The sequence below is a fragment of the Ascaphus truei genome, chromosome 2, assembly GCF_040206685.1.
Source record: "Ascaphus truei isolate aAscTru1 chromosome 2, aAscTru1.hap1, whole genome shotgun sequence".
In the NCBI taxonomy this organism is placed as follows: Eukaryota; Metazoa; Chordata; class Amphibia; order Anura; family Ascaphidae; genus Ascaphus; species Ascaphus truei.
In genome coordinates this window covers 9,681,243-9,706,262 of record NC_134484.1, presented here as the reverse complement: position 1 = coordinate 9,706,262, position 25,020 = coordinate 9,681,243, and the positions used below count along the sequence as shown (strand labels likewise).

General features: G+C 48.0%; 2 protein-coding genes across 2 annotated transcripts in view; one reads left to right on the top strand and one right to left on the bottom strand.

Moving 5' to 3' along the window:
- The window catches only part of LOC142475409 (uncharacterized), a 62,566-nt gene extending 38,923 nt beyond the window's left edge, over positions 1–23,643 (top strand). Inside the window, exons 5-7 of the mRNA XM_075581320.1 lie at positions 6,057–6,133; positions 6,315–6,597; positions 23,159–23,643. Of these exons, the coding sequence (XP_075437435.1) occupies positions 6,057–6,133; positions 6,315–6,597; positions 23,159–23,324 (526 nt within the window). The 3' untranslated portion in view covers positions 23,325–23,643. The remainder of the gene's footprint in view (positions 1–6,056; positions 6,134–6,314; positions 6,598–23,158) is intronic.
- LOC142488078 (uncharacterized) overlaps positions 1–25,020 on the bottom strand; it is a 908,622-nt gene that overhangs the window by 275,893 nt on the left and 607,709 nt on the right. The gene's annotated exons all lie outside the window — the stretch shown is intronic.

Genomic DNA, 25,020 nt, shown 5'->3' with positions numbered 1-25,020 from the left:
TGCAAATAAACCAATTGATTACCACAATCGTAATGAATGGGCAACCTAAAAAAAAGCATTAAAAAAATACAATATATTACAATTAAATAAAAACAAACATTTGCAACAAAAAATGCATTGATTGTCAATGTGTTTATCTATACCCTGAAAGAGGCATAGATAATCACATTGCTAGTCAATGGGCATCCTAAAAAAAACATACTTAATTAAATAAAATACAATTAATGTGTTTCTTACCTTTGACTGTATTAACATTTACCCTTCCTCGTCCAGCTGCGGCACCAACTCTTGAATTACGATTAAACTGCGACAAAGTAAAATGTATCAACATTATTACTCCCAATATACTGTATGCATGTTCTGTCTGCCCTCTCAAGCACCTAGGAATCTATCTGATCTACATGGGTATAATATGGGCTCTTAATAGGTCATTCGAGTGTAACGGATTTTCTGGCCTAGCCTGACCCACCCAATCTCACATTGGCCCCAGTGGTCTAACCAGTCCCCATTACAGTGTAGTGTCTGGTGGTGCACCGGTTGGCAACAGGACTCCTGAGTCTCCCGCATGATGTTGTGTGGGGATTGCCAACCCAGACAGGCAGCTGAGGTAGTGTGCATGAGTCCTACCTATATCCAGTGCAGTGCCTCCACCTCATCAGGATCCCAGCGTCCGCTTGTGGATGGTCCTGGTGAGGAACTCCTCCGTGGTGCTCTCCTCTGTGTAATCACTCCACACTTACACACGAGGGTATGGTTTAACAGGATCATCTTTATTGACTTGCGGCGGGCCAGCTGCCCCTCACAGTGGGTGTACTTAGCCTCTCATGTTCACCGCACTTCCCTTTGAAAGGTGTCCTTCCCCAAATAGGTGGATTCCCTATCTCCCCTTAGGGAGATATTCCCTGTGCCAGGTCCCTGGTATTATAAGCTGTCTCATCCCAAATCTGTACTCAGACTTGCTCCTTCTCCAACCAACAAACTGAACTCTACTGATGATCCTCTGAACACCAACTTTTGAGCAGTGCTGTGCCTTATGTATCCTCTGGGGGCAGGCACAACTCTGACATCACTAATCATGGATTCAGAACATGTGACCACTCCCATCCATACATAGGGCACCTCACCAGGGTGTGAGGGCAAACCTCCATAATTACTGCTGGCATGCCCATAACTTACCAGGCCTTACTGTCAGCAGGAGAGATGACTGTAGCCATTTTACAGAATGGTTACATTCTCCCCCTGGTGAATCCCACCGTCCCCGGCTGGGACCTAAATTTGAAGTACCTTTCTTCAGGAAGCACTGTAAAATGAATGACATACATAATTAGTCACAACATTACAGTACATATCTTCATCATACATAGTAACAGATACATCCTAACGTAGATGTATAACAACCAGGATTACTCCCTGCTGGAGTATCCATTAGTGGTACTACCATACCCTTTTAAGGTGGCCTACGCACAGCATGGTCCACTGGGTTTAGAGCAGCAATGCTGTAACACTCTGGATGACATACTGGACACCCACAATCAGCCCATAACTCTGGCATGGATGCTAGTGGACTTAGAGGATCATGCCCATACACTTCCTTAAGGCACTCCCTGGAAATGTAAGACCTCTTTTCTTGATTACACCACTTCTCATCTAACACTTCAGGATCCCAATTCTCTAGAGAGCTATCAGTATCCCAATCTTCTATGGAACTATCAGAATCCCAATTTTCTTCCTCCTCATCAGTACTATATCCCCTATCCTCATCAGTGGAACCCATCTCAAACTCAATTTCTCCCTCCCTTGGATGGTGGAAATAAAGTAACAGCTTTTGGCGATCCCTGGCAATTCTTGCCGACACTGGAGGTACATAGGGTGTTTCCCTGGCAATAAGCACAACACGAGCAACTTTACCCAAATTCCCAGACATCCCACTGGTATGAGTGTGCATACCATAACGATTGACTTCCCCGTTAGCCACAGGCTTGATTACAGTAGGAGTCACCCCAGGAGACTTCACATAGGTTAACACTTCCCTCCCCGATCTCTCCTCAGAAGTAAAGCAATCACCCCAGTCCAGGCTCTCCCCAGTCCGTTCATCAGCGCGGCCCTGTGACTCCCCAGACCACCCTTGGCTCGATCGGGACCCATAGGAAAAAGTGACAGGGGCAGGGGCTTTAACTATGGCCGGGGGTTGGGCATAGGGAAATACTACCGGCATGCGCGGGGCTACGACCCGCAACTGTTCGCTACCTTGCCCGGTACCATCGGACTGGCACTCCGGTTTACTCGTGTCCTTGTTCCATCTGGTTCCGCTGTGCCCACCGGAAGTGATGTCCTGGATCTCGCGGGATTCGCCGCCGCCATCTTGTGTTGGGCTCCGAACCGAAACCTCTTCTTCCAGAACGACATCCGCCGCCGGAAGTGATGGTTCTGCTCTCCGCTCCGTCCGGGCCTGGGCTAGGCCTTTCTCCGCCGTTGCCACAACCGGCGCCTGGGGAGGGCAAGGATGTCGCTTACCGGTCCGTCGGCTCGGGATGGTTCCTCCTCCGCCGTATGCTTCGCCAGTCACCACGGCCATGGGACTCCGCCTCTCAGGTTGTTTCTGCACCGGCGACACGAGACTCCGCTCCACCGCGACACAGGTAAGTGCCGGTTCTTTTCCAGCACCGCTGTAGTGGTCCGCCGGTAGGTGCATCACCACCGTCGTTAGGGTCGCTTGTTCCTCTTTCGAGGAGCCGAACTCCGACTCGGGGAGTGGCACTCCCGCAGGGGACCGACGGTGAGGTACCAGGTTCTCACCGCGGTTGCAGGCCCCTTTCTCCCTAGGCTCCGTTGCAATCATTAGGAGCGATCCCCATTCTCCGGGATCAACTGGTTTGGTGCAGGCCACGCACGGGGCTTCAGTCGTCAGCATGGCTGTGTCCGCTCCCGCCTCCTCGGTCTGCCCTGGTACGAAGGGCTGCATGGCCCCTAGGTAGTGGATGCCACATTGGGGACACCTTGCCGTTGTGCTAGCTTCTCCGCCGGGTAACCTGCACTGCATGCACAGGCACCGCAATGTCTCTTTGTCCCCAGCCTTGACTACCAGGAAGCCTCCTGGCAATGAATAGGGATATACCCCAATGTCCATCTCGCTCTTTGGAGTGCTGGTTACGGGAGACACCTTGCACAGTGGTCTCTCCTGTTCACCAGCTCCTCGCAACTGTGGGACAGGAAGCTCACATCCAGCTCCTCCCTCAGACAACTCAGGTCTCGCTTGGCAGAGGTAGAGACCCCTCCCCCTGGTGAATATTTGGGGAGGGTCCCACAGATTCACGTTATGGCCCATAATTGGCTCTGAGCCTGTCACAGTCCTGGAGGGCGCGGCCACAGCTTTCGCGCAACTACAACCCCACAGGGTGGGGTTCTCTCTTTGGCGCCAATCCCGGCCAACTGTCTGCAACTTTTGCAACTGCAGAATTCTCTGCAACGAGCCCACGTGGTCTCCCAGGGAAGCGGGAACCGCCATTTTGGTTTGTTTTTCCAATTACTTCAGCTACCGAGGTAGCTCTTTGTATAGCGCTCACCGGCTGGCAAGCAGATCCTTCTTTTTCACCACACATTACAATAATGTCTTCAACACTGTCCTCCAGGGTAGTACCCTGTGATCCTAGGCAGGACCAAAACGGTGCAGCTACAGCCTTAGCACCACTCCACAGCAGGCTCGTGAAAGTCATTTCCTTAGCATGCTCTTCACCCGCACACACGCCATGTGCGCTCTCTTTATTATCCTCCGTCCGCCATCTTGGACCTTCCGCACCGCGCGGATCCTCCATTCTTGCGGTCGCCATTCTTTCACTGCACTTATAATTATTGTACATGGAGCTCCTCTCTGCGGGGCAGCTACCAAACCGGTACAATAAAGATTACCTTGATGCACCACCTTGTGTACCTAATGTAGGCTGGACTCGTGTTTGCACTACCTCAGGCTAGGCTCACTCTCTCTGTGTCTGCTGTATCTCCTTCCTCCCAGTCTGTGCTCCCTTCGGTAAGTGGTCTGGAATGGGCTAGAGTACTCTGGCTCTTCCATGCAGTACTTGGGCGTCTACCTACTGTTGGCTAGCCTAGCGCAGACCCTCTCCAGAATTCCTGACCACGTTAACAGGCTATCCCTTTAGGCATCCTACCAACTAGCACAGCCTCAAGGTGACTAGGACAGCTATAGCCCGGCTCCAAACCCCCAACTCCTTTCAGGCCCATAGGTCGTCCCTGCGAACTGACAAACTCCATCAGCCCCCTGACTACCCCTAGGTCCGTCCCAACGCAGCACAAAGTGGCAGCAGATACTCTCCCTGTTTCCAAGTGACCTAGCAAAAGCCTGTCTTGTTGACAGGTCTACATATCTCAGCAGCGCCTCCAATTGTAATGGATTTTCTGGCCTAGCCTGACCCACCCAATCTCACATTGGCCCCTGTGGTCTAACCAGTCCCCATTACAGTGTAGTGTCTGGTGGTGCACCGGTTGGCAACAGGACTCCTGAGTCTCCCGCATGATGTTGTGTGGGGATTGCCAACCCAGACAGGCAGCCGAGGTAGTGTGCATGAGTCCTTCCTATATCCAGTGCAGCGCCTCCACCTCATCAGGATCCCAGCGTCCGCTTGTGGATGGTCCTGGTGAGGAACTCCTCTGTGGTGCTCTCCTCTGTGTAATCACTCCACACTTACACATGAGGGTATGGTTTAACAGGATCATCTTTATTGATTTGCGGCGGGCCAGCAGCCCCTCACTGTGGGTGTACTTAGCTTCTCCTGTTCACCGCACTTCCCTTTGAAAGGTGTCCTTCCCCAAATAGGTGGATTCCCTATCTCCCCTTAGGGAGATATTCCCTGTGCTAGGTCCCTGGTCACAGTATTATAAGCTGTCTCCTCCAACCAACAAACTGAACTCTACTGATGATCCTCTGAACACCAACTTTTGAGCAGTGCTGTGCTTTATGTATCCTCTGGGGGCTGGCACAACTCTGACATCACTAATCATGGATTCAGAACATGTGACCACTCCCATCCATACATAGGGCACCTCACCAAGGTGTGAGGGCAAACCTCCATAATTACTGCTGGCATGCCCATAACTTACCAGGCCTTACTGTCAGCAGGAGAGATGACTGTAGCCATTTTACAGCATGGTTACACGAGTGTTATTTGAATGATTGTTTAGCTTATTTTAGTTCCTAGCTTATTAGATCTCTATTTCTGGCTCACCAATAATCTCACTCCCACCTATCTCGCACTATCTGTATAATCAGTCACATTTCTGGTTCTGTTTCCCTAATTATCCCTCCTTAGATTAATGATAGGTGTTAGGCTGGGAAATCCCAGGTAATGACCCCCGACCTCCCCTCCCCTGCTCACTGTTTTATGCTTTCCATGATGCAAAGGGGAAGAGGCAGTAAAAGTCCAAATCAACTGACTAAGTGTGGGGTTTCCTCCCGAAATGTCATGTTTGTGAAGTTTTTAAAAAGGATACTGCTAGTAAATACTGTAGAATAATGCTCCCCGGTCCCTGGTTCCAGATATATTTGTAGTTTGTGTAATGGTGTTGACACAGAAAACCACACACATGGCCACGTGGTCACCAAAATAAAATTTTAAAGTCCACTCCTGATGATGTTGCAGCCTTCTATTGGCTGCCGAATTGAATCTGACCCTGCAGCCATTCTGTGTGCAGTAGGCAAATGTTCTTACCCGTTGCTGGTACTGCAGTTACCAGGGTGTCCCAAGTGATCGGGGAACCACGGATCAGCTCCAGCTCAGTGCAGGAAAATAGAAAATATCCCTCAACAATATTAGGCAGAGCATCCTGGCTGCGTTAATGCCATCTAAACGTGCTCCTAATTTATCACAACAGAAAACATTTATTGTAACTGATGTCTTAGTAAAGGATAGATTAGTACATAATTAACGGAATATACAATGACAGTACAACCTGCTTAAACCATATCTCACATAATGTTGATTTTAGTTACTATTCAACAGTTTCTTATGAAGTCTACGGATGACCCTGTGTTTTCCTCCCTTTAGTATGAAGCTCCTTATGCTTTTTGTATCCATGCTTGGAATGCAGGGCAGCGGTCCTTCCTGCGAGCTTCAGCCAGGAGGTAAGAAAATCCCCAGACGTTTAATATCTTTTGTCTTTGCGAATTTACCTCCCTCCTTATACTCTGTGGAGAGGTTCCATTTTAATCTCCGGGACACTTTATATCTCAAACGCTGAACGAAACATCCAACTTTAAACAGGAATAATAGATCTCTTAGACTTCGGTTATATTTCTCTTGCAGCTGCAAATTTAGCAAGAAATGGGGAAGCAACCCAGAGTTCCGTCTACGCCCATAATCCAATGGGATACGCCAACCAAAGCATAGATGGGAACCGTGAAGGAAATTATCATCAAGGCTCTTGTTCTAACACCAAGAAGGAAAAAAATCCCTGGTGGATGCTGGACCTGAAAAATAGCTATAGCATTGGACCTATTGTTATAGTGAACAGACAGGACTGTTGTTCGGAGCGACTGGAAAGAGCCGAGGTCCGTATTGGAAACTCACCAAACAATGACAACCCTGTGTGAGTCCCAGCAAGATATTCCTTTTCCAATGTAGGGATATAAAAAATGCTATAAAGCAGGGGTGCGCAAAGTGGGGGGGGGGGGCACAATTTTTTTGCGCTTTTCCCCAAGGCATTTAAATAAAATACTGGGGGATCGCGTGAGGCCTCTTCAACTTCACTTACGGTGATTCAGACGGCTTTGGTGACACGGCGCCATGGCAACGCGGTGTGAAATGAAGCCACGGGGACACGCGACATTACGTCACATAACCCTATGCGTCATTTGACGCTTTAGACCAGGTAAGGGGGGCGTGAGCAAGAAGTGAGAGCCGTCAGGTGGGCGCACGGCAAAAAGTTTGCGCACCCCTGCATTAAAGTACCCAAGGAATTATTATTCACTTATGGCCATGAGTGAATATACGGTACCTATAGAGAATATTCACTAAAGTGTGACACCCTATTACCTATTACTACTCAGTCATAAATAGGACAATAAGTGATCATATCTGCCTCACGTCTGTGTAGAGACTCTGTGATTGATGCACAAAGCTCATTAAATCAGGGCTCATATCCTGACATCAGGTATAAGAGGAACAGACGTTATATGAGGTTAATGCATATCTTCAAAGCTAAATGTATGCCAACACAATGGGTATTTTACATTTTATAAGCATAGACTTAATAGCACATTCTTATAGCAGAACGTTGTGTTATCTTCCAAATGTGACTGTAAATCTCAGGATTTAATCCCGTTACAATACTGCGTCAAATAACTTCTCACACCAATAATCTCCAAATCACTTACTGACCCCCAAAAATACAAGAAAAACAGCGCAATACGCAATAGTGAAGCATGTAAAGATAATAAAATTATATTTATTGGGTAATAATTCTGTGTACATCAAGGATTAAAAAACAAGCATTCTGTGCACCAAGACACGTGTTACCAAACACTGGAACGGGGCTGATGGGATCACTCTCTCTCCACCCTCGGTATGGCAATCGTCAGCTTCTGGAACTGTGGGATGCACCTCAGGTAGGTGGGTGACCTCTCATATGATGACACCGTTCGGCCTCCTTGGTGATTAGTCCCCTTGAGTTTGGTTCCTCTCCGTGATGGCAACAGTGTCTTGTAGTGTGGAAACAACGTCCAAATTCGCAAGTGGGCACGGACCCCCCTTCCTCTAGTCAGCATGCGTGCCGATCGAGGAAACACTCCGCAAATTGGGCGTCAGAAGATGACATCACAGGAGTCGACGTGATAGGTAAACACTAGGTACTGCTTACCATCTGGGCTCTCTAGGTATACTCCATACACAGTGATTCAGTAGTCTCACCTTCGACACGCCCAGCAATGGCGATCGGAGCAAAAGAGATCTAGTTAAAACGCTGGTTTGGAGTATATCCTGGGAAAAAACTTCAGTGGTGCCCAAGTATATGGGATTTATGCCTTTAGGATTCAGTATTAATACAGGAAAATCCATCGCGTTTCATGGCGCAATGCCACTTCTTCAGGGAATATTCCTGTATTAAATTGCATCAAGGTTTAAATACCCAATGGTTCACATGGATTGGTTATCATTTGGCCAATTGTCATCCACCATCACAATTAATTAATTAACTAGCAGCTGAATGCATAATTATACTGATTATACAGATACACACAAAAGCAAAACAACTCAACTATAACATAAATTAACATATGGATACACACATAAAATATGGCACAAATATAACCGAGTGGAATTCTGAAATAAAACACAACCATTAGTAAAAAAATAGACGTACTAAATAAAGCTCAATAGATCAATGAGATCAGTTCAATATATGAAAGCAAAGCGGAACATTAGTTGCTGCAGCAAAGTTGCAACAAGTAGTCATCTAATGCATTAAACTGTCACCAGAGAAAAAAAATCAGTAAAGACACCAGACGTCAATGTCCTCATTCAGCCCCTTGGGGACCAGAGTCTCTAACTTATGGATCCAAAAAGTCTCCTGGACAGAGAGATCCTTAACCCTATCACCACCCCTTCTGTTTAAGGGAACATATTTAATGCCTTTATATAATAAAGAAGAGGGATTCTTATTATGATGTGCCCACTTCCCGCTTGACCTCTTTAATGTCCGCTTGTAGGAGAGACTTCAAGTCGTTGCAAAGCCTCTCGAAGTCGCATCTCCTGACCGGCAAAAAAGCCGGGTTATAGGCCCCTTCCTCCTCTCCCTCCAGCTCCGTGTCGGTGTCCGGATTTTAAACCGGCGCCATTTCTCCCGCTCCTGGCCCGCCGAAGTAATCCCTGACATCGGCGATTTTCGGCCGCTTTTGACTCGCGGGTTTCTTTGGTGTCATCTCCGCACGTTCCGACAGTGCTGGTCAGCTTTTTTAATTGTGCTTGGGTGATTTTGGGGTGTTTTTATGGTGTTTTATTGTACGCACGGCACGGAGCTAGTGATCTAGACTTCCATACTCGTGTCCGTCGCGCATGCGCCTCCGGAATGCTTGTTTTTTAATCCTTGATGTACGCAGAATTATTACCAAATAAATATAATTTTATTATCTTTACATGCTTCATTATAGTGTATTGCGCTGTTTTTCTTGTATTTTTTCTGTAGTATAGGGGTGTTGAGCCACTCTAATATCAACAGCAGCAGACGACAGCACATGCTCCGATTATATACCTATGATTTTGTATTATTATCACTAAAGTGGTGTTTACTTTCACAGTGGGTATTCCAAGAATATTATTTGATGGTTATCTAGTTGTGCACAATATCACTTTATTCTCTATAGTTACACTTACTGACCAACAAGATATTAACGGAGACAAAGTCAGTGCAAAGCGCCTCAATATATTTACATGTTTATAAAGTCTTTGTTGCCATTGATTTAACGCCAGTGATCATGCACATTGTTCGTGTGACTAACATCTCCACTCATCATTAGCTCTACTGAGAAGCAGACGGAAGCTTCTTTAATGGAAAATTGGCGAGAACTCAATGTCCGTCTGTAGAGGGAGAGAGGTGGTGGCCCGGAATTAAAGGGGTTACACCCCATTTGGCCATCCCCTGACCTCACCAGGGAGACAAGGGGTTAACTGGGCTGAGGTCCAGAACTGTGATTTAACCCTTGTTAGGACATGTAAATGTGTATTCCCCTGTTCTCCTGTTTTATTGTAACATCTGGTTTAATCAGTGTCTGCATCACACACTAGGATCCATCCGGGAGCACAAGGGTTAATAGTTGTTTAGTGATTATAGCCCTTTGTGTAATTTTCCCGCCTTTCAGGCACCATTTGCAGGTTCCCATAGGCCGCCATTGAGGCTCCATGTGTTTCAATGGCGAATCTTGCTGTTGAGTCCTGTTTCCTGAGAAGACCAGCAGATGGCGTCCGAGAGGAAGAGCGGCGGTTTCCCATTGTAAGTCAATGGGCCCATTGACTTCAATGGAGAATCCTCGAAAGAGCTTTCCAGGAACGAGTTGGCTGCCGTCCAAACCGCTTAACCGCAAAACGGATACATTTTCAATAGGAGAGCTTTGATCACTTAACAAGTCAAGTTCAACGACAAGTGGTGTGGGAATAAACAGTTCTAGAGCACCTAGAAATAAAATTCTTTCTGCCCCTAGTTCCTAGTCCTCCCCCCACTCGACCACAACCGGGTCCCCGTATCCTGGACCCCCGATAAGGGTCGAACCGAGAAGAGCGGGTCGCGCCATAGGTTCCAATGGCGGCGGCAGAAACGGCTCAGGAAAACGGCAAAGTGTCAAAAGCTGAAATTTGGTAATCCATAGCTCCGGTTCCGGAGGGCCCAGAAGTCAGGGTTTGGGGTATCTGTAGTCACTGCTCCGGCATCGCTGCAGAACCATCCTTGACCCTCTTGGACCAACCCGACGGAGTATGGACCCCCTTGAAGGTTCAGAACTTTTCCCTTAGACTCCAATGGCGGCCAAACCCCATTGACTGGCTATGGCGGAAAACCCCCATTGACTTCAACGGCGGCGTCGCCCCGTTGAAAGTCTATGGCGGCGGATTCCCACAGCTGCCAACGGCGGCGGTTTGCCATTGAAAGTCTATGGCGACGGAGCCCGTTGTTTTCAATGGGGATTTAGTGAAAAACCGTGATTTAATTTACAGCGGAGATTTTTGTATTAAAATGTGAAACGGTTTTAAGTGTATTTGTGTATCTCTGGTTCCGAAGGTCGTAGCAAGTCTCAAATTCGACCATAGGGTGTCCCAGTTCCGGCATTGAGAACTGGGAAGTTTGGACCTGCTGGACCCAACGGAACCGGATATTTTAATATGTTTATGTTTTATCTTTCATACTGTGTTCCAAGGTATGGTAAAACCCAGAGGAAATTCCTTTGCATACCAGGGTAGCATATGGCCAGAAAGGCGACCCAATGTCTAGGACTTAAGTATGGTTCAAAGGATTTTGTCACCTCCACTGTTTGCATGAGGGCGGAGATTACTAAAACCAGAGCAGTCTTCAAGTGTTCCATTTCACACCTCACAACAAAGCATATCCTGCCAGGAATCCAATCTGCTAGACTAGCTGGCATTCCTGATGCAGAGGAGGGGTTACAGAAATGAGACCCCAGAGCTCTACTGCGCATGTACCAACTAGCAGGGGGGCATGTGTCAAAATGTGTTCCCACGTTAATGAGTGGCTAGAGTTAATTGAAAACCAATCCACTGTACTCAATGTTAAGGATAGGGCACAAAAGGTTTATAAACTGTTGTCCACCCTTTATCCTTTGTCTTCGGATATCATCTGAATTGTGACCTGATTGCGAGAGAATTGCTATGCTTCATACTTCTCATTCCCCATCCCCAAAGTAAGTGTACTTCTTGTCTGTTACTGTATTATTCGTGTGTTCACCTATCCAAAGGAATAAATATACTTTATTTTATCTAAGCCTCGTTCAGTTCAACCCAGTGATTTGTGTAACCTTAATACCTGTGACAGGCTATCGTCACAGGCTATTAAGTTAACTGGTGGCAGCGGTGGGATTGAACTGGACCTGGATTACAGTATTCTGCGGGGTACTGTGATCTAGTGGGAACTTGATGGTAATTGCAAGTTCCTGGGTCTAAAGATATTGAACACACGTTAGTGCAACAAGTAATGCAAGTTGTCACACCACCTCACTGCTGCGACCCAGAACCATGAGTGAAGCGGAAAACATCTACTACCTGAGAACTAGAAATCAGCTAAAAGACAAGTGCCGTGAATATGGACTGGAACATGAGGACCAGGAGGTCGAAGACATTGTTGTCGCAATCACGGCATATGAAGCCGAACGGGCAGAGTCTCATGCTACGGCTCAGCTTGCCCTTATACAGCCGCCCGGAGATCAGGGACTGAACCCAGTGCCGGAGAGGCAGAATCCCGGTGAGGGGACAAGTGCATCTCCTGGGACAAGTGCAACAGGAGGGGCACTGATGGCTGCGGCCACCAGTCCGTTTACCCCCGACATGTTAACACTGATCACCAAGTGGGGAGACCGAGGGACAGCGGAGGAGCGGCTAAAGTTTCCCTCAAAGGCAGTGAATAGACCCGCTTATTGCCCCCCGGTCCAACCCCGCAAAGATGAACTCCAACTGGACAAGCACAGTCTCACCAAGTACGTGGAAGGCACTGATCGGATCGACATGTTTTTAAGGAACTTTGAAACGCAGTGCCGGCGGTACAAGGTGCTTCCCGAGCATAGGGTTGCACGCCTGGACCCGCTACTCTCCGGCTTGGCTAAACAGACATTGATGGCGCTTACAGAGGAGTTTGCTGATGACTATGACCATCTGAAAGAACTTTTGCTATTGCAGCACGGTTTTACCCCTGAAGGTTACCGGGGTAAATTCCGGCTGGAGGAGAGGCAGCCTCAGGAGACCTATGTCACTTATGTGACCCGCATGGCTTTGTACGGGCTACACTGGGTGGAGGGCTCTGAGGCCAGGACTTACCAACGCCTGCTGGACCTCAACTTTCAGGAGCAGCTCATGCAGCAGTGCCCGCCGGCGGTGAGAGCTTGTGTGTATGATAAAAACCCCAAGACCTACACAGAGGCGGCAAGGAAGGCAGATGACTATGTGGTCAGCCGGTCCCAGATGACCGCCAAGGTACCAGCCAAAGCGGCGACTGCACCGGTGCCGGCCAAGAAAGCTGTGAGTACCCCCCCAGTGGACCCAAAAGCCGCCCGCGGGCAGCAGTTCACAGAAGGCGGGAGAGCTCCGGCATGAGCGCCGGTGCTACAATTGTAATAGCACTGGTCACCTCAGACCAGATTGCCCGGAACCCCTGCATTCCAACGGACCCCATCGGGGGCAATGCACCCCAGCTGCGAAGCCGGTAGCCTGCGTGCGGGTGGCTTCCACCAAAGAACCAGGACCGGTCATGGAAACAACTCCCAGCGAGACGTCCCATGTCACCCCAACCCCGGTTTCATCGGTGCCTACAGCCAGGAGCGGAGGACATCTCGGCGCAGACCTGCAGCAGACGGACGGCCGGAGCAAACATCTTACCCCGGTCACAGTCGGTGACCGGCAAGCAGTCGGCTTGCTGGATTCAGGAGCTGCAGTGACCCTGGTCCGACCTGATATGGTCCGGCCAGAGGAATTGCTCCCAGGCCCTGGGATGCAGATCACTGTGGCCGACGGAGAGCCACGTTTCCTGCAGGTGGCCCGCATCTTTTTGGATTGGGGGGTGGGCAAGGGTGGGCAAGGGTGTGCGGGAGGTGGGGGTTTTACCCGGTTTGGATGCCGACATTCTTTTGGGCAACGACCTGGGACCGATGACCTGCACCTACGACCGTGTGCCCCAGCCTGCTGCAGTGGCGACGGTTACCCGGAGCCAGACCGCGGCAATGCCGGCGGCGGCCGCACCAGTCCCCCAGCCTTTGGGACCAACGTTAGCGGAGGGCGCAGAGGAGCCCAGGGAGATAAGCCAGGATCAGTTGCAACCACAGGCTGACTTAATGTTCCCTCTCACTTTGTCCCCTTCCCCTGACAATGACATGAATGGGGGGTGGCCAGACTTAGGAGCCCAGTTTAGGGAGGCAGTGAAGGCAGACCCTACCCTGGCCGGCGTGAGACTTCGGGTGTCCGAATCTCAGGCAGGGGAGGGCACTGAGCGCTGCCTATGGCATAAGGGAATCCTATACAGAGAAGAAGGGAACCCGGGGATAGAGGAGGGATTGACCGGTAAGCGAAAGCTAGTAGTGCCCCAGGGGTACCGACAGCAATTGTTACGGGTAGCTCACTCTATTCCATTAGCGGGACATCAGGGGGTCACCAGAACGCGAGCCCGGTTGTTACAGCGTTACTACTGGCCGGGGGCATCCCGAGATGCGAGCAATTTCTGCCACTCTTGTGATGCCTGCCAGCGAGGGGGTAAGGCGGGCGACGGTGTGAAGGCACCCCTGAAACCCCTACCGATAATAGGGGAACCCTTCCAGAAGGTAGCGATGGACCTTATAGGACCCCTCATGATTCCTAGCAGGTCAGGGAAGCGCTACATCCTCACGGTGGTGGATTTTGCCACCCGGTACCCTGAGGCGGTAGCGCTTGGCACCATAAGTGCCAAGACAGTGGCAGCAGCTTTGCTGAACATTTTTGCTAGGGTAGGTTTCCGATCAGGGGTCGCAGTTCATGAGTGAACTGTTACATTGTCTCTGGGATGCCTGCGGTGTACAGCACCGGCGCACTACTCCTTACCATCCCCAGACAAACGGATTATGTGAGAGGTTTAATGGTACCCTGAAGCAGATGCTTCGGACCTTTATAGAGGCGGAGGGGAAAGACTGGGAGATTCACCTGCAGCACTTGCTGTTTGCATACCGAGAGGTACCACAAAAATCTACAGGCTTCTCCCCCTTCGAACTACTATATGGCCGCAGGGTACGTGGACCTCTGGACCTATTCCATGAGGGAGGGGAAGGGGAGGCTACTGCTACTGATGCTTCAGTGATCCAGTATGTAGTAGATCTCAGAGACCGGTTAGAGATGCTCATGGGTGTGGCCCAGGACCACCTCAGGTCCGCTCAGACCAAGCAAAAGCAATGGTATGACCGGCAGGCCCGTAGCAGAGAATTCATCCCAGGACAGCAGGTGCTTGTTCTCAAACCCACTCGGGAGAACAAGCTGATGGCTGCCTGGTCGGGACAGTACTCGGTTATCCGAAAGGGGAATGAGTGCAACTATGTTGTACAGGTAGCGCCTGAGAGGCACAAGACATACCACATCAACATGTTGAAAGAATACAGAGCACTGAGTATGGGAGCAGTGCTGGCCATTTGTAGCCCACTGCTGGAGGATCCGGCGAGCAATGCTCTGCCTGATCTCCTAGGGGAGGCTAGGCAGGGAAACACTGTAGAGCAGGTAGAGATAGGGGCACAGTTGAGTGCTAGGCAGAAAGGAGAAGCCAGGGACATGCTAGCTCAGTTTAGCGCCCTCTTCACTGACATGCCAGGGACCACACATCTCACAAAACACCCAGTACACACAGGGGACCTGCAGCCTCTGCATAAGCATGCTTATAGAGTGTCAGCAGAGGTCAAGACAAGTATGGAGAGAGAGATAGAGGAGATGCTGACCCTAGGGGTAATTACTCCGTCCCAGAGCCCTTGGGCAAGTCCAGTAGTCCTAGTTCCTAAGAAGGACAAGACCACCCGGTGTTGTGTGGACTACCGGTTGCTCAACGCTGGGACGGTGTCAGATGCTTACCCCATGTCCCGCATGGATGAGTTACTAGATGAACTAGTGGGGGCAAAGTATCTGACCACCATGGATTTGAGCAAAGGCTATTGGCAAATCCCACTGACCCTGGAGGCTAGGGAGAAGTCAGCATTCATCACTCCAAGTGGCCTCTATGAGTTTTTGGTGATGCCATTTGGGATGAAGAATGCCCCGGCTACCTTTCAACGCCTGGTCAATAGGTTACTGGAAGGGATGTAGAGCTATGCCAGGGCTTACTTAGATGACATTGCTGTCTTTAGTAGTTCCTGGGAATCCCACATAGGACATGTAACTGCAGTGCTGGATAGGATCAGGGAGGCTGGGCTTACCTTAAAACCCACTAAGTGTATGGTAGGGATGGCAGAAGTCCTGTACTTAGGGCACAGGGTGGGTGGAGGGCATCTCAAACCAGAGCCAGCCAAGGTAGAAGCCATAGTTGAGTGGCCTGTTCCAAAAACCAAGAAACAGGTCATGGCATTTTTGGGCACCGCAGGGTACTATAGGAAATTTGTCCCACAGTACAGCACCATGGCCAAACCCCTGACTGATCTGACTAAGAAGCAACTGCCTGTGCTTATTACCTGGACTCCTGCCTGTGAAACTGCTTTCCAGGCCCTGAAAACTGCGCTTGCTGGAGCCCCTATACTGGCTGTCCCAGACTATACCAAGCATTTTCTTATTCAGACTGATGCCTCAGACTTTGGAGTTGGGGCTGTGTTGAGCCAGGTGGGGGACGACGGCAAAGAGCACCCTGTGGTGTACCTCAGTCGCTAACTGCTCCCCAGGGAGGTGGCATATGCCACCATTGAGAAGGAGTGCTTGGCCATTGTGTGGGCACTCAAAAAGCTCCAGCCCTATGTATATGGGAGGGCTTTCACGGTCATCACAGACCACAATCCCCTGAGTTGGCTACAGAGGGTATCAGGGGAGAATGCCAAGTTGCTGAGATGGAGCTTGGCTTTGCAAGATTCTGAATTTACCATTAAACACAAAAAGGGCAGTGAAAACAGCAATGCTGATGGACTTTCACGCCAGGACTATCCCTCTGAGACTGAATTCATTAATGGTGCCAGCAGTGCCCCACTCCCCGTTAGGGCCAGTGGGCCACAGGTCACCCATTAAGAAGGGGAGGTGTAGAGGGAGAGAGGGGGTGGCCCGAGATTAAAGGGGTTACACCCCATTTGGCCATCCCCTGACCTCACCAGGGAGACAAGGGGTTAACTGGGCTGAGGTCCAGAACTGTGATTTAACCCTTGTTAGGACATGTAAATGTGTATTCCCCTGTTCCCCTGTTTTATTGTAACATCTGGTTTAATCAGTGTCTGCATCACACACACACTAGGATCCATCTGGGAGCACAAGGGTTAATAGTTGTTTAGTGATTATAGCCCTTTGTGTAATGTTCCCGCCTTTCAGGCACCATTTTGCAGGCTCCCATAGGCCGCCATTGAGGCTCCATGTGTTTCAATGGCGAATCTTGCTGTTGAGTCCTGTTTCCTGAGAAGACCAGCAGATGGCGTCCAAAGGAAGAGCGGCGGTTTCCCATTGTAAATCAATGGGCCCATTGACTTCAATGGAGAATCCTCGAAAGAGCTTTCCAGGAACGAGTTGGCTGCCGTCCAAACCGCTTAACCGCAAAGCGGATACATTTTCAATAGGAGAGCTTTGATCACTTAACAAGTCAAGTTCAACGACAAGTGGCGTGGGAATAAACAGTTCTAGAGCACCTAGAAATAAAATTCTTTCTGCCCCTAGTTCTTAGACCTCCCCCCACTCGACCACAACCAGGTCCCCGTATCCTTGACCCCCGATAAGGGTCGAACCGAGAAGAGCGGGTCGCGCCATAGGTTCCAATGGCGGCGGCAGAAACGGCTCAGGAAAACGGCAAAGTGTCAAAAGCTGAAATTTGGTAATCCATAGCTCCGGTTCCGGAGGGCCCAGAGGATCAGGGTTTGGGGTATTTGTAGTCACTGCTCCGGCATCGCTGCAGAACCATCCTTGACCCTCTTGGACCAACCCGACGGAGTATGGACCCCCTAGAAGGTTCGGGACTTTTCCCTTAGACTCCAATGGCGGCCAAACCCCATTGACCGGCTATGGCGGAAAACCCTCATTGACTTCAACGGCGGCGTCGCCCCGTTGAAAGTCTATGGCGGCGAATTCCCATAGCTGCCAACAGCGGCGGTTTGCCATTGAAAGTCTATGGCGACGGAGCCCGTTGTTTTCAATGGGGATTTAGTGATTTAATTTACAGCGGAGGTTTTAAGTGTATTTTTGTATCTCTGGTTCAAAAGGTCGTAGCAAGTCACAAATTGGACCATAGGGTGTCCCAGTTCTGGCATTGAGAACTGGGAAGTTTGGACCTGCTGGACCCAACGGAACCAGATATTTTAATATGTTTATGTTTTATCTTTCATACTGTGTTCCAAGGTATGGGTAAAACCCAGAGGAAATTCCTTTGCATACCAGGGTAGCATATGGCCAGAAAGGCGACCCAATGTCTAGGACTTAAGTATGGTTCAAAGGATTTTGTTACCTCCACTGTTTGCATGAGGGTGGAGATTACTAAAACCAGAGCAGTCTTCAAGTGTTCCATTTCACATCTCACAACAAAGCATATCCTGCCAGGAATCCAATCTGCTAGACTAGCTGGCATTCCTGATGCAGAGGAGGGGTTACAGAAATGAGACCCCAGAGCTCTACTGCGCATGTACCAACTAGCAGGGGGGCATGTGTCAAAATGTGTTCCCACGTTAATGAGTGGCTAGAGTTAATTGAAAACCAATCCACTCTACTCAATGTTAAGGATAGGGCACAAAAGGTTTATAAACTGTTGTCCACCCTTTATCCTTTGTCTTCGGATATCATCTGAATTGTGACCTGATTGCGGGAGAATTGCTATGCTTCATACTTCTCATTCCCCATCCCCAAAGTAAGTGTACTTCTTGTCTGTTACTGTATTATTCGTGTGTTCACCTATCCAAAGGAATAAATATACTTTATGTGGACGGATGTTCACAGAGGTACACAATTAGGAGGCTTTATAATGTGAAATTATAATAGGTTTTATTGTGCCTGTTCCTCTTCATCAGGAAATTAGTTCACATCTCCCTTAGTCAAGCAGTTCTCACAGCCCCAAAACATATAGCATGAAAATAAGCAGATATAAGCAGTCTCTTATGAATAAACGTGTTATCTGTTTCTTGGAGGGAAAATCTTCTCACTTCCTGGTTCAGCTTCAGGTGTAGTAGTTTTCCCTGGGTCTTGAAATCAGCTCTGCTGTGTTTTCTGACAGAGCTCAAGACATGTGATGCCTCCAAAGGTCAGCTCAAAAGTGAGCTAAAGAGTCAGTCAGAGCTAGGGAGGAGTTACTTCCTGTCTCAAAGGCAGGCTTTTTCTACTACCTGTAATCAGGCAGGTGGTGCTAGATAATTTGCTACCAGCAGTTAACCACCACACTGCTGGATTAAAGGCACCTTTGTGAACAGGGATAAGTCCCCTGTTACATACCTCCCCTGTTTGTGGGAAGCTCGGGCTTACCACGGCCAAAGCCCATCCTTCCACTCTTATTCGAGATCTTTCTGTGACTTGAATGAGAGTGGATGAAGGAAGAGAACCCTCTGTCCCGCTGGGATTGGAGCCCTTTCTCCAGTTTATTTTTGTCTCCTCCGAAGGTGCTTGAGATCAGCACTCCTCAGTCGCTCGAGGAGGACTTTTTCCACGTAAAGTCTTTTTATCGTGTGCGTGGTCATGAGATTTCTGTTGCGTCGGGCACTCCTCTTTTTATAGACAACGTGTATGGCAACAGTTGTAGAGCAGTTAGGACTAGCCCTTAGAGTTTTCTGCTCTTCTCCACACTACGGAGTCGCCAGTTCACCTTCTTTGGGACTGAGTTGCACCTCCACCTCCTTTTCCAGAGAACGTCCTATTTTTTCAGCTTCCTCAGCTAAGGATTCTTCTGGCTTTGATTCCGCACTCCTACCTCTGTTTGTTGCCTGTTGGGCAGCTGTAGGTTTGGCTAGTGCTTTCTTAGGTGGCTGTAATAGAGTCTCCTTCATATTCTGGAGCTCCGTAATTTTTGTTGTCAAGGTTGCCGCTGCGTCTGTTTCCTCCTTGGTGTACTGACTCAAGGGAATGGAACAGTCTCTCTGTCTCTCCAGCTCTTGCTCCAGTTTCTGAGCCTTCTCACGCTCCCTCTCATACAGAGTCACCTGGTATCAAAGCACCGCCTCCAATGATGCTCTGAAGACATGCAGCGTGGCCTTTAGCTCCTCATACTGGTCTGTGGGGACGTACTGGGTATTCAGACGTTCCTGAAGCGCTTGTACCTCTTTTGCAGCCTGCAGCTTTTCTTCCTGCAACGTTTGCTGCTTCTCCTCAGCATACTGGAGGTGTGTACGCAGACCTTGCAGTTGGTTCTGCAGTCGGTGCTCTGCTTCAAACATTTCCTCTTTCAAAAGTTTATTTATTTCTTTAAGAGCCTGCAGCTCTTCATTCTTTCCCTTGACTTATTCTGTCAACTCAGAATTTTCTTTTTTTAATCTTAAATTTTCTCTTTTTTCAGTTTCTGTACTATTCAGGGCTTCCTTGCAGTCCACCTTCCATTTTTGCACATCTGCTTGGAGGCAGGCTGTCTCCTGGCGTGAAACTTCCATCTCCAGGTTTAAGTTCTGAAGCTCCTTCTGAGAGACTTTGAGATCTAAGTTAAGATGTAGGATAGTTTTCCTTGAAATGTCCAGCTCCTCAGTGAGACTGTGTAGTTCCTTTCTGGAAACTTCCAGGTCTGTGCGGCAGCTGTTGGTCTCATGATGTGAGGCATCCAGTGCTCTGTGGAGTGTCTGAACCTCTTTCTGAGCTACGTCCACCTCTATCTGGACACTGTTGACCTCCTGTTGTGAGGCATTCAGCTCTATGCGAAGAGTGTGAACCTCTTGCTGGAAGACTGTCATCTGCTTCAGTGCCTCCTCATACTTACGCTTTAGCGTAGCCACTATTTTATCAGATTGGCTCTGCTTTTCATCCATGGCGGAAATAGCAGCATTTGCAGTATCTAGCTCAGTCTTGAGATCGTCCAATTCTGTCCTGGCTGTAGAGTACATTGCAATCACATATTCCTGTAGCTTCACGTTATTTTTCAGTAGCTCCGCGTAACCATCTTTCTTTTGATTCAATTGTTCACGGAGAAAATCACAGTCACGCCTGGCAATTTTCAGGGCGTCTTCAGGGCTGGTCATGGGATCGTCACTCACTGGTTCTGGCTCCGCTTCCCTGGGATGACTGGTTGAGGGTTCCTCACTGTTGGCACCGGACAGACACTTCTTTGGGGTACACGACTTCTGCCTTGGGCCCTCTGGATATTCGGTTATACGCGGGACGAATTCTCCATTTTCTCTAGCCTGCAGGGCATCTCGGTCCCCCTTTTTCTCCACAGGATCTGCGGACGTGTCTGTTACTTCCACGGTAAGTGAAGAACCGCTTTTCTTTTTCTTTCTTTTTGATTTGGATGACACCGTCCCTTCAGGGATACTGGGGTCTCCATCTTCATTATATACGCCAGGCTTTTCTTGCAGCTGCTTTAGCTGACAGAAATATTCGGTGATCCACTGCTCCCGCTCTGTCTCCTGCTGATCATATTCGTCATCAAAGGGAGCGGTCTTTTCTGTTCGTGCCGAGTTCAGGCACCTCCACCATTCTTGGGGTGTTTTGTGGGTGTGACTCGGTTCGGGTTCCCCGTAAGAGATGTCTTCCTCTTTATTGGACTGGAAGGGCCACTCTTCCGTGGGGTAGGGTTCATTACAGGAACGCTGCATCTTGTCCTCCATTTTTAGGCTATCAGGTGTAATTTTCTTCCTGACCTCAGGAGGCACTATTGCAGCTGTTGCCACTGTATTTGCTAGAACCCCCAATTGTGGTAGTCCTACAGATGGGCATATTTTGCTTGTAGAGGTCGTAGCTCTCACAGGCATCTCTGTAGACTTTTCTTTCTTGGGTAATTTTTTTTTTCTTCAATATCAGCAGTACTGTGCATGCATTTTCTTTTATCAGGTATACAAGATTGTGCAGTTGCTAGGTAAAAAAGTCTATTTGCTATACACCATTTATTTGCTGGGTGCAATCCCTCCGCTTCAGCAACAGAATTTGGTTTTCTGCCTGAGTTCAGTAATTTTCAGTCTCATCTTTGGGTATTATGGCATTCACACTTCACACTTTGGGTGTCTGTTTTGCTCCCAAAATAATAGGCGTACTTTTTTACTTGCAGAAAAAAAAACATTCTTTGCAGTGGACTCAACACTCAGCAATTGGCTTTGAAAAACCTTTTCCTTTATAGGGCAATTTTACACTCAGCATTTGTTTGCTAAAAATTCCCTTGCTTCAGCACAGTCTTGTATCAATTTTCACACTTTTCTGCATATACTCAATTCACAGCTGGTAGCCCTATGCGGTGTGGCAACCTTTATTTGCAAAATCAGTACCACTCGTGGGTCATTCACTGTATTCACTGCTTCATCTGTATTCACTGCTTCAGCGAAACTTTTGAAAACAACAAACACCTATCCCTTTCCAAGGGCTGACTCACTTCTTGAACCCTGACTATGGCTGAAAGGCAAAGACCCCTATTTCAATGACCATATTACGCTTTGTGATAGGCAAATATAGTTTTAGCTGCTTCAGCAGTCTCCCTCCTCTTGGGATTGGGGTAAAGAGTCCATCTGTGTTTTTGTAAGTTTCAATGCAGTGTAAGTTTCAGTGCAGTGGTGTGTCCCTTTAATTCTGATCTCTGCTGCATGAGGTTTTTTTTTTTTTTTCTAAGTTTCTCAGACTTGTTTGTAGGCAAAAAAGCATAACAAAAATTTCACATAAAACTCTCTGGTCCTTTTTAACTACAAAGACACCTCTTGTCCCACCTCGGACACCATATGTGGACGGACGTTCACAGAGGTACACAATTAGGAGGCTTTATAATGTGAAATTATAATAGGCTTTATTGTGCCTGTTCCTCTTCCTCAGGAAATTATCCACACACAGGGGGGGGGGGAACAAAGCTTCCATTCACTTGGGAGTATTTCTAGTGAAATCCTATGCAATTAGTTCACATCTCCCTTAGTCAAGCAGTTCTCGCAGCCTAATAAACATATAGCATGAAAATAAGCAAATATAAGCAGTCTCTTATGAATAAAAATGTTATCTGTTTATTGGAGGGAAAATCTTCTCACTTCCTGGTTCAGCTTCAGGTATAGTAGTTTTCCCTGGGTCTTGAAATCAGCTCTGCTGTGTTTTCTGACAGAGCTCAAGACATGTGATGCCTCCAAAGGTCAGCTCAAAAGTGAGCTAAAGAGTCAGTCAGAGCTAGGGAGGAGTTACTTCCTATCTCAAAGGCAGGCTTTTTCTACTACCTGTAATCAGGCAGGTGGTGCTAGTTAATTTGCTACCAGCAGTTAACCACCACACTGCTGGATTAAAGGCACCTTTGTGAACAGGGATAAGTCCCCTGTTACACTTTATTATATCTAAGCCTCGTTCAGTTCAACCCAGTGATTTGTGTAACCTTAATACCTGTGACAGGCTATCGTCACACCGTCATTGTTTTGCATTGTTCATCATTGTGACTAAGGCCCGTATTTGGAGAAAATAGAAAATAATATATATGACATTTTCCCCCTATAATTAGATAGAGTTTGCTGCTATATAAACTACACATGATTTATCTGAGTTCAGTGGAGACCTCCTATAAAGACTAATCATGGTATAGTCTGTGTATGCATTTGTGTGCATTTTGTCCAATGGAACAAGGCGTATGGTTTGTACCTTATATATATTTGTGTGTATAATTCCTCGGTTCTTTTTCCCTGCAGATGTGGCACAGTCACTAGCGCTGACTCAATCATCACTCTTTGCTGCAACGGGATGCTAGGTCGTTATGTCAGTGTGGTTATTACTGGACTCTCAAAGATTCTCACCCTGTGTGAAGTGGAAGTCTATGAGGAGAAACCAAAATCGGAGCATCATGTCTGCTGGTAGATCTTATCCGCACCGTCTTACCATTTCACATATTAATTGAACTTCCAGAAATACCCAGATTGAGCCAAATCCCCTATTTCTCTTTTTTTATCCAGCGGCACATGCTTTCTGATCCTGTTTAAACACTCCTGGAACTATAAGGAATTCTTCAACAAAGACACATTTTCTAATGCAAAACATTTATAGACATCTATGAGAGAGATTGAGGGAGAGAGAACACAATGTTTTGGGCCTTCTATTTGCCCTTCATGAGGTCTGCATCAGAAGGGCTTCCACCCAATAAAGTGTTGTGGAATTGCATTTCTTTTTTCTGTGCCTACACCTGGAATAAATATTACAAAAGTTTTGCATCAAAAACCATGATGAATTAATTGATCTTGCATAGAATCTCTAATCCTTTATGTGCTGTAACTTTCATGCTCACCACAAACCAGGACCGGACTGTGGGAATGAGGTGGGGATAGTGAAACACCGACCATAGACCACGGAGCCCTGTCCGGATTGCGTATTCCGTAGTTGTGCGTATCCGGGTCGGAGTTAGAAAATGCAGAGTAATCCATAGGCTAGCTAGGGTCAAGGCAGGCGTCACAGGAGTGATGGTCGAGGTCATAGGCTGGGGTCAAGGCAGGCGGCACAGGAGCGGAGTCGAGGTCACAAGCTGGGGTCAAAGCTGGTGGCATAGTAACGTAGTCGAGGTCACAGGCTAGGGTCGGTACAGAAATATGCTTCAGCGTAGAGGCGTCGGCATAAGGACAAAGCAAGTTAGAAATTATTTCAAAACCTCAATACATTATTATGTGTAGACCGCTGACTACTTGTTTGACTGGATGACTGACTGGGTGAGTGGGTGACTTGACTGGGTGACTGACTGGGTGACTTAACTGACTGGGTGGGTGACTGACTGACTGCAGTCAGTGGGGGAAGGGGGGGGTGAGGGGTAGGGAGGGAAGAATCCTGCTCAGCTCAAAATAGACTTTCTAGGGAGGTGCTATCAGGGTGAAACTTAGCGTATAGGAGAAGAGAGAAAGAACCCTATGTGATGCACTCAGCCCTACTAATAAAAATAATAAACTTTTATTTATTGAAAAATGCAAACATAACAAATATATTTAAAACCTAAAAAAGTGTACTGTGCAGTTCTAATGTGCATTCACTCTAAATGACCAGATAGTGTCATAACTCGTGTGATGCACAGTAGATGCAAGAGACTGTAGATTCTCACAACATTAGTGTATGAATATAGTGGATGCACACAGTATATGACCCTGTGGGGGAAACAACTGATGTGCACTCTACACAGGTGTTATAATACACAGGCACTGGGAGCATTAGTAATGCATTGGTGGTGCAACCCTGTGTAACAAGGCTGCAATGAGGTGCATAACACTGCTGCATACACAGGGAGCCAAATGCAGACCCAGATAGGGAAAAGACCCCCCTGATGACAAATCAATGGGAGCGCTACTAGGAGGAGGGTGCAGGTAAGTATACCCCGTTATTAGCCTCATGAGAGTACTCCAGACTGATAGCCAGGACTCACACTTTGTCAGCTCCTTCCAGAGGGGGGGGAAAGATGTAGTCACAACCCTGCTGTGTATGTATACTTTAGAGCTAGCCAGTGCCAGCAGAGACTCTAATATGCCTAATTTCTAGCTAGTGGGATCCACATCTGTGGCCCACATCAAAGTTTAAAGCT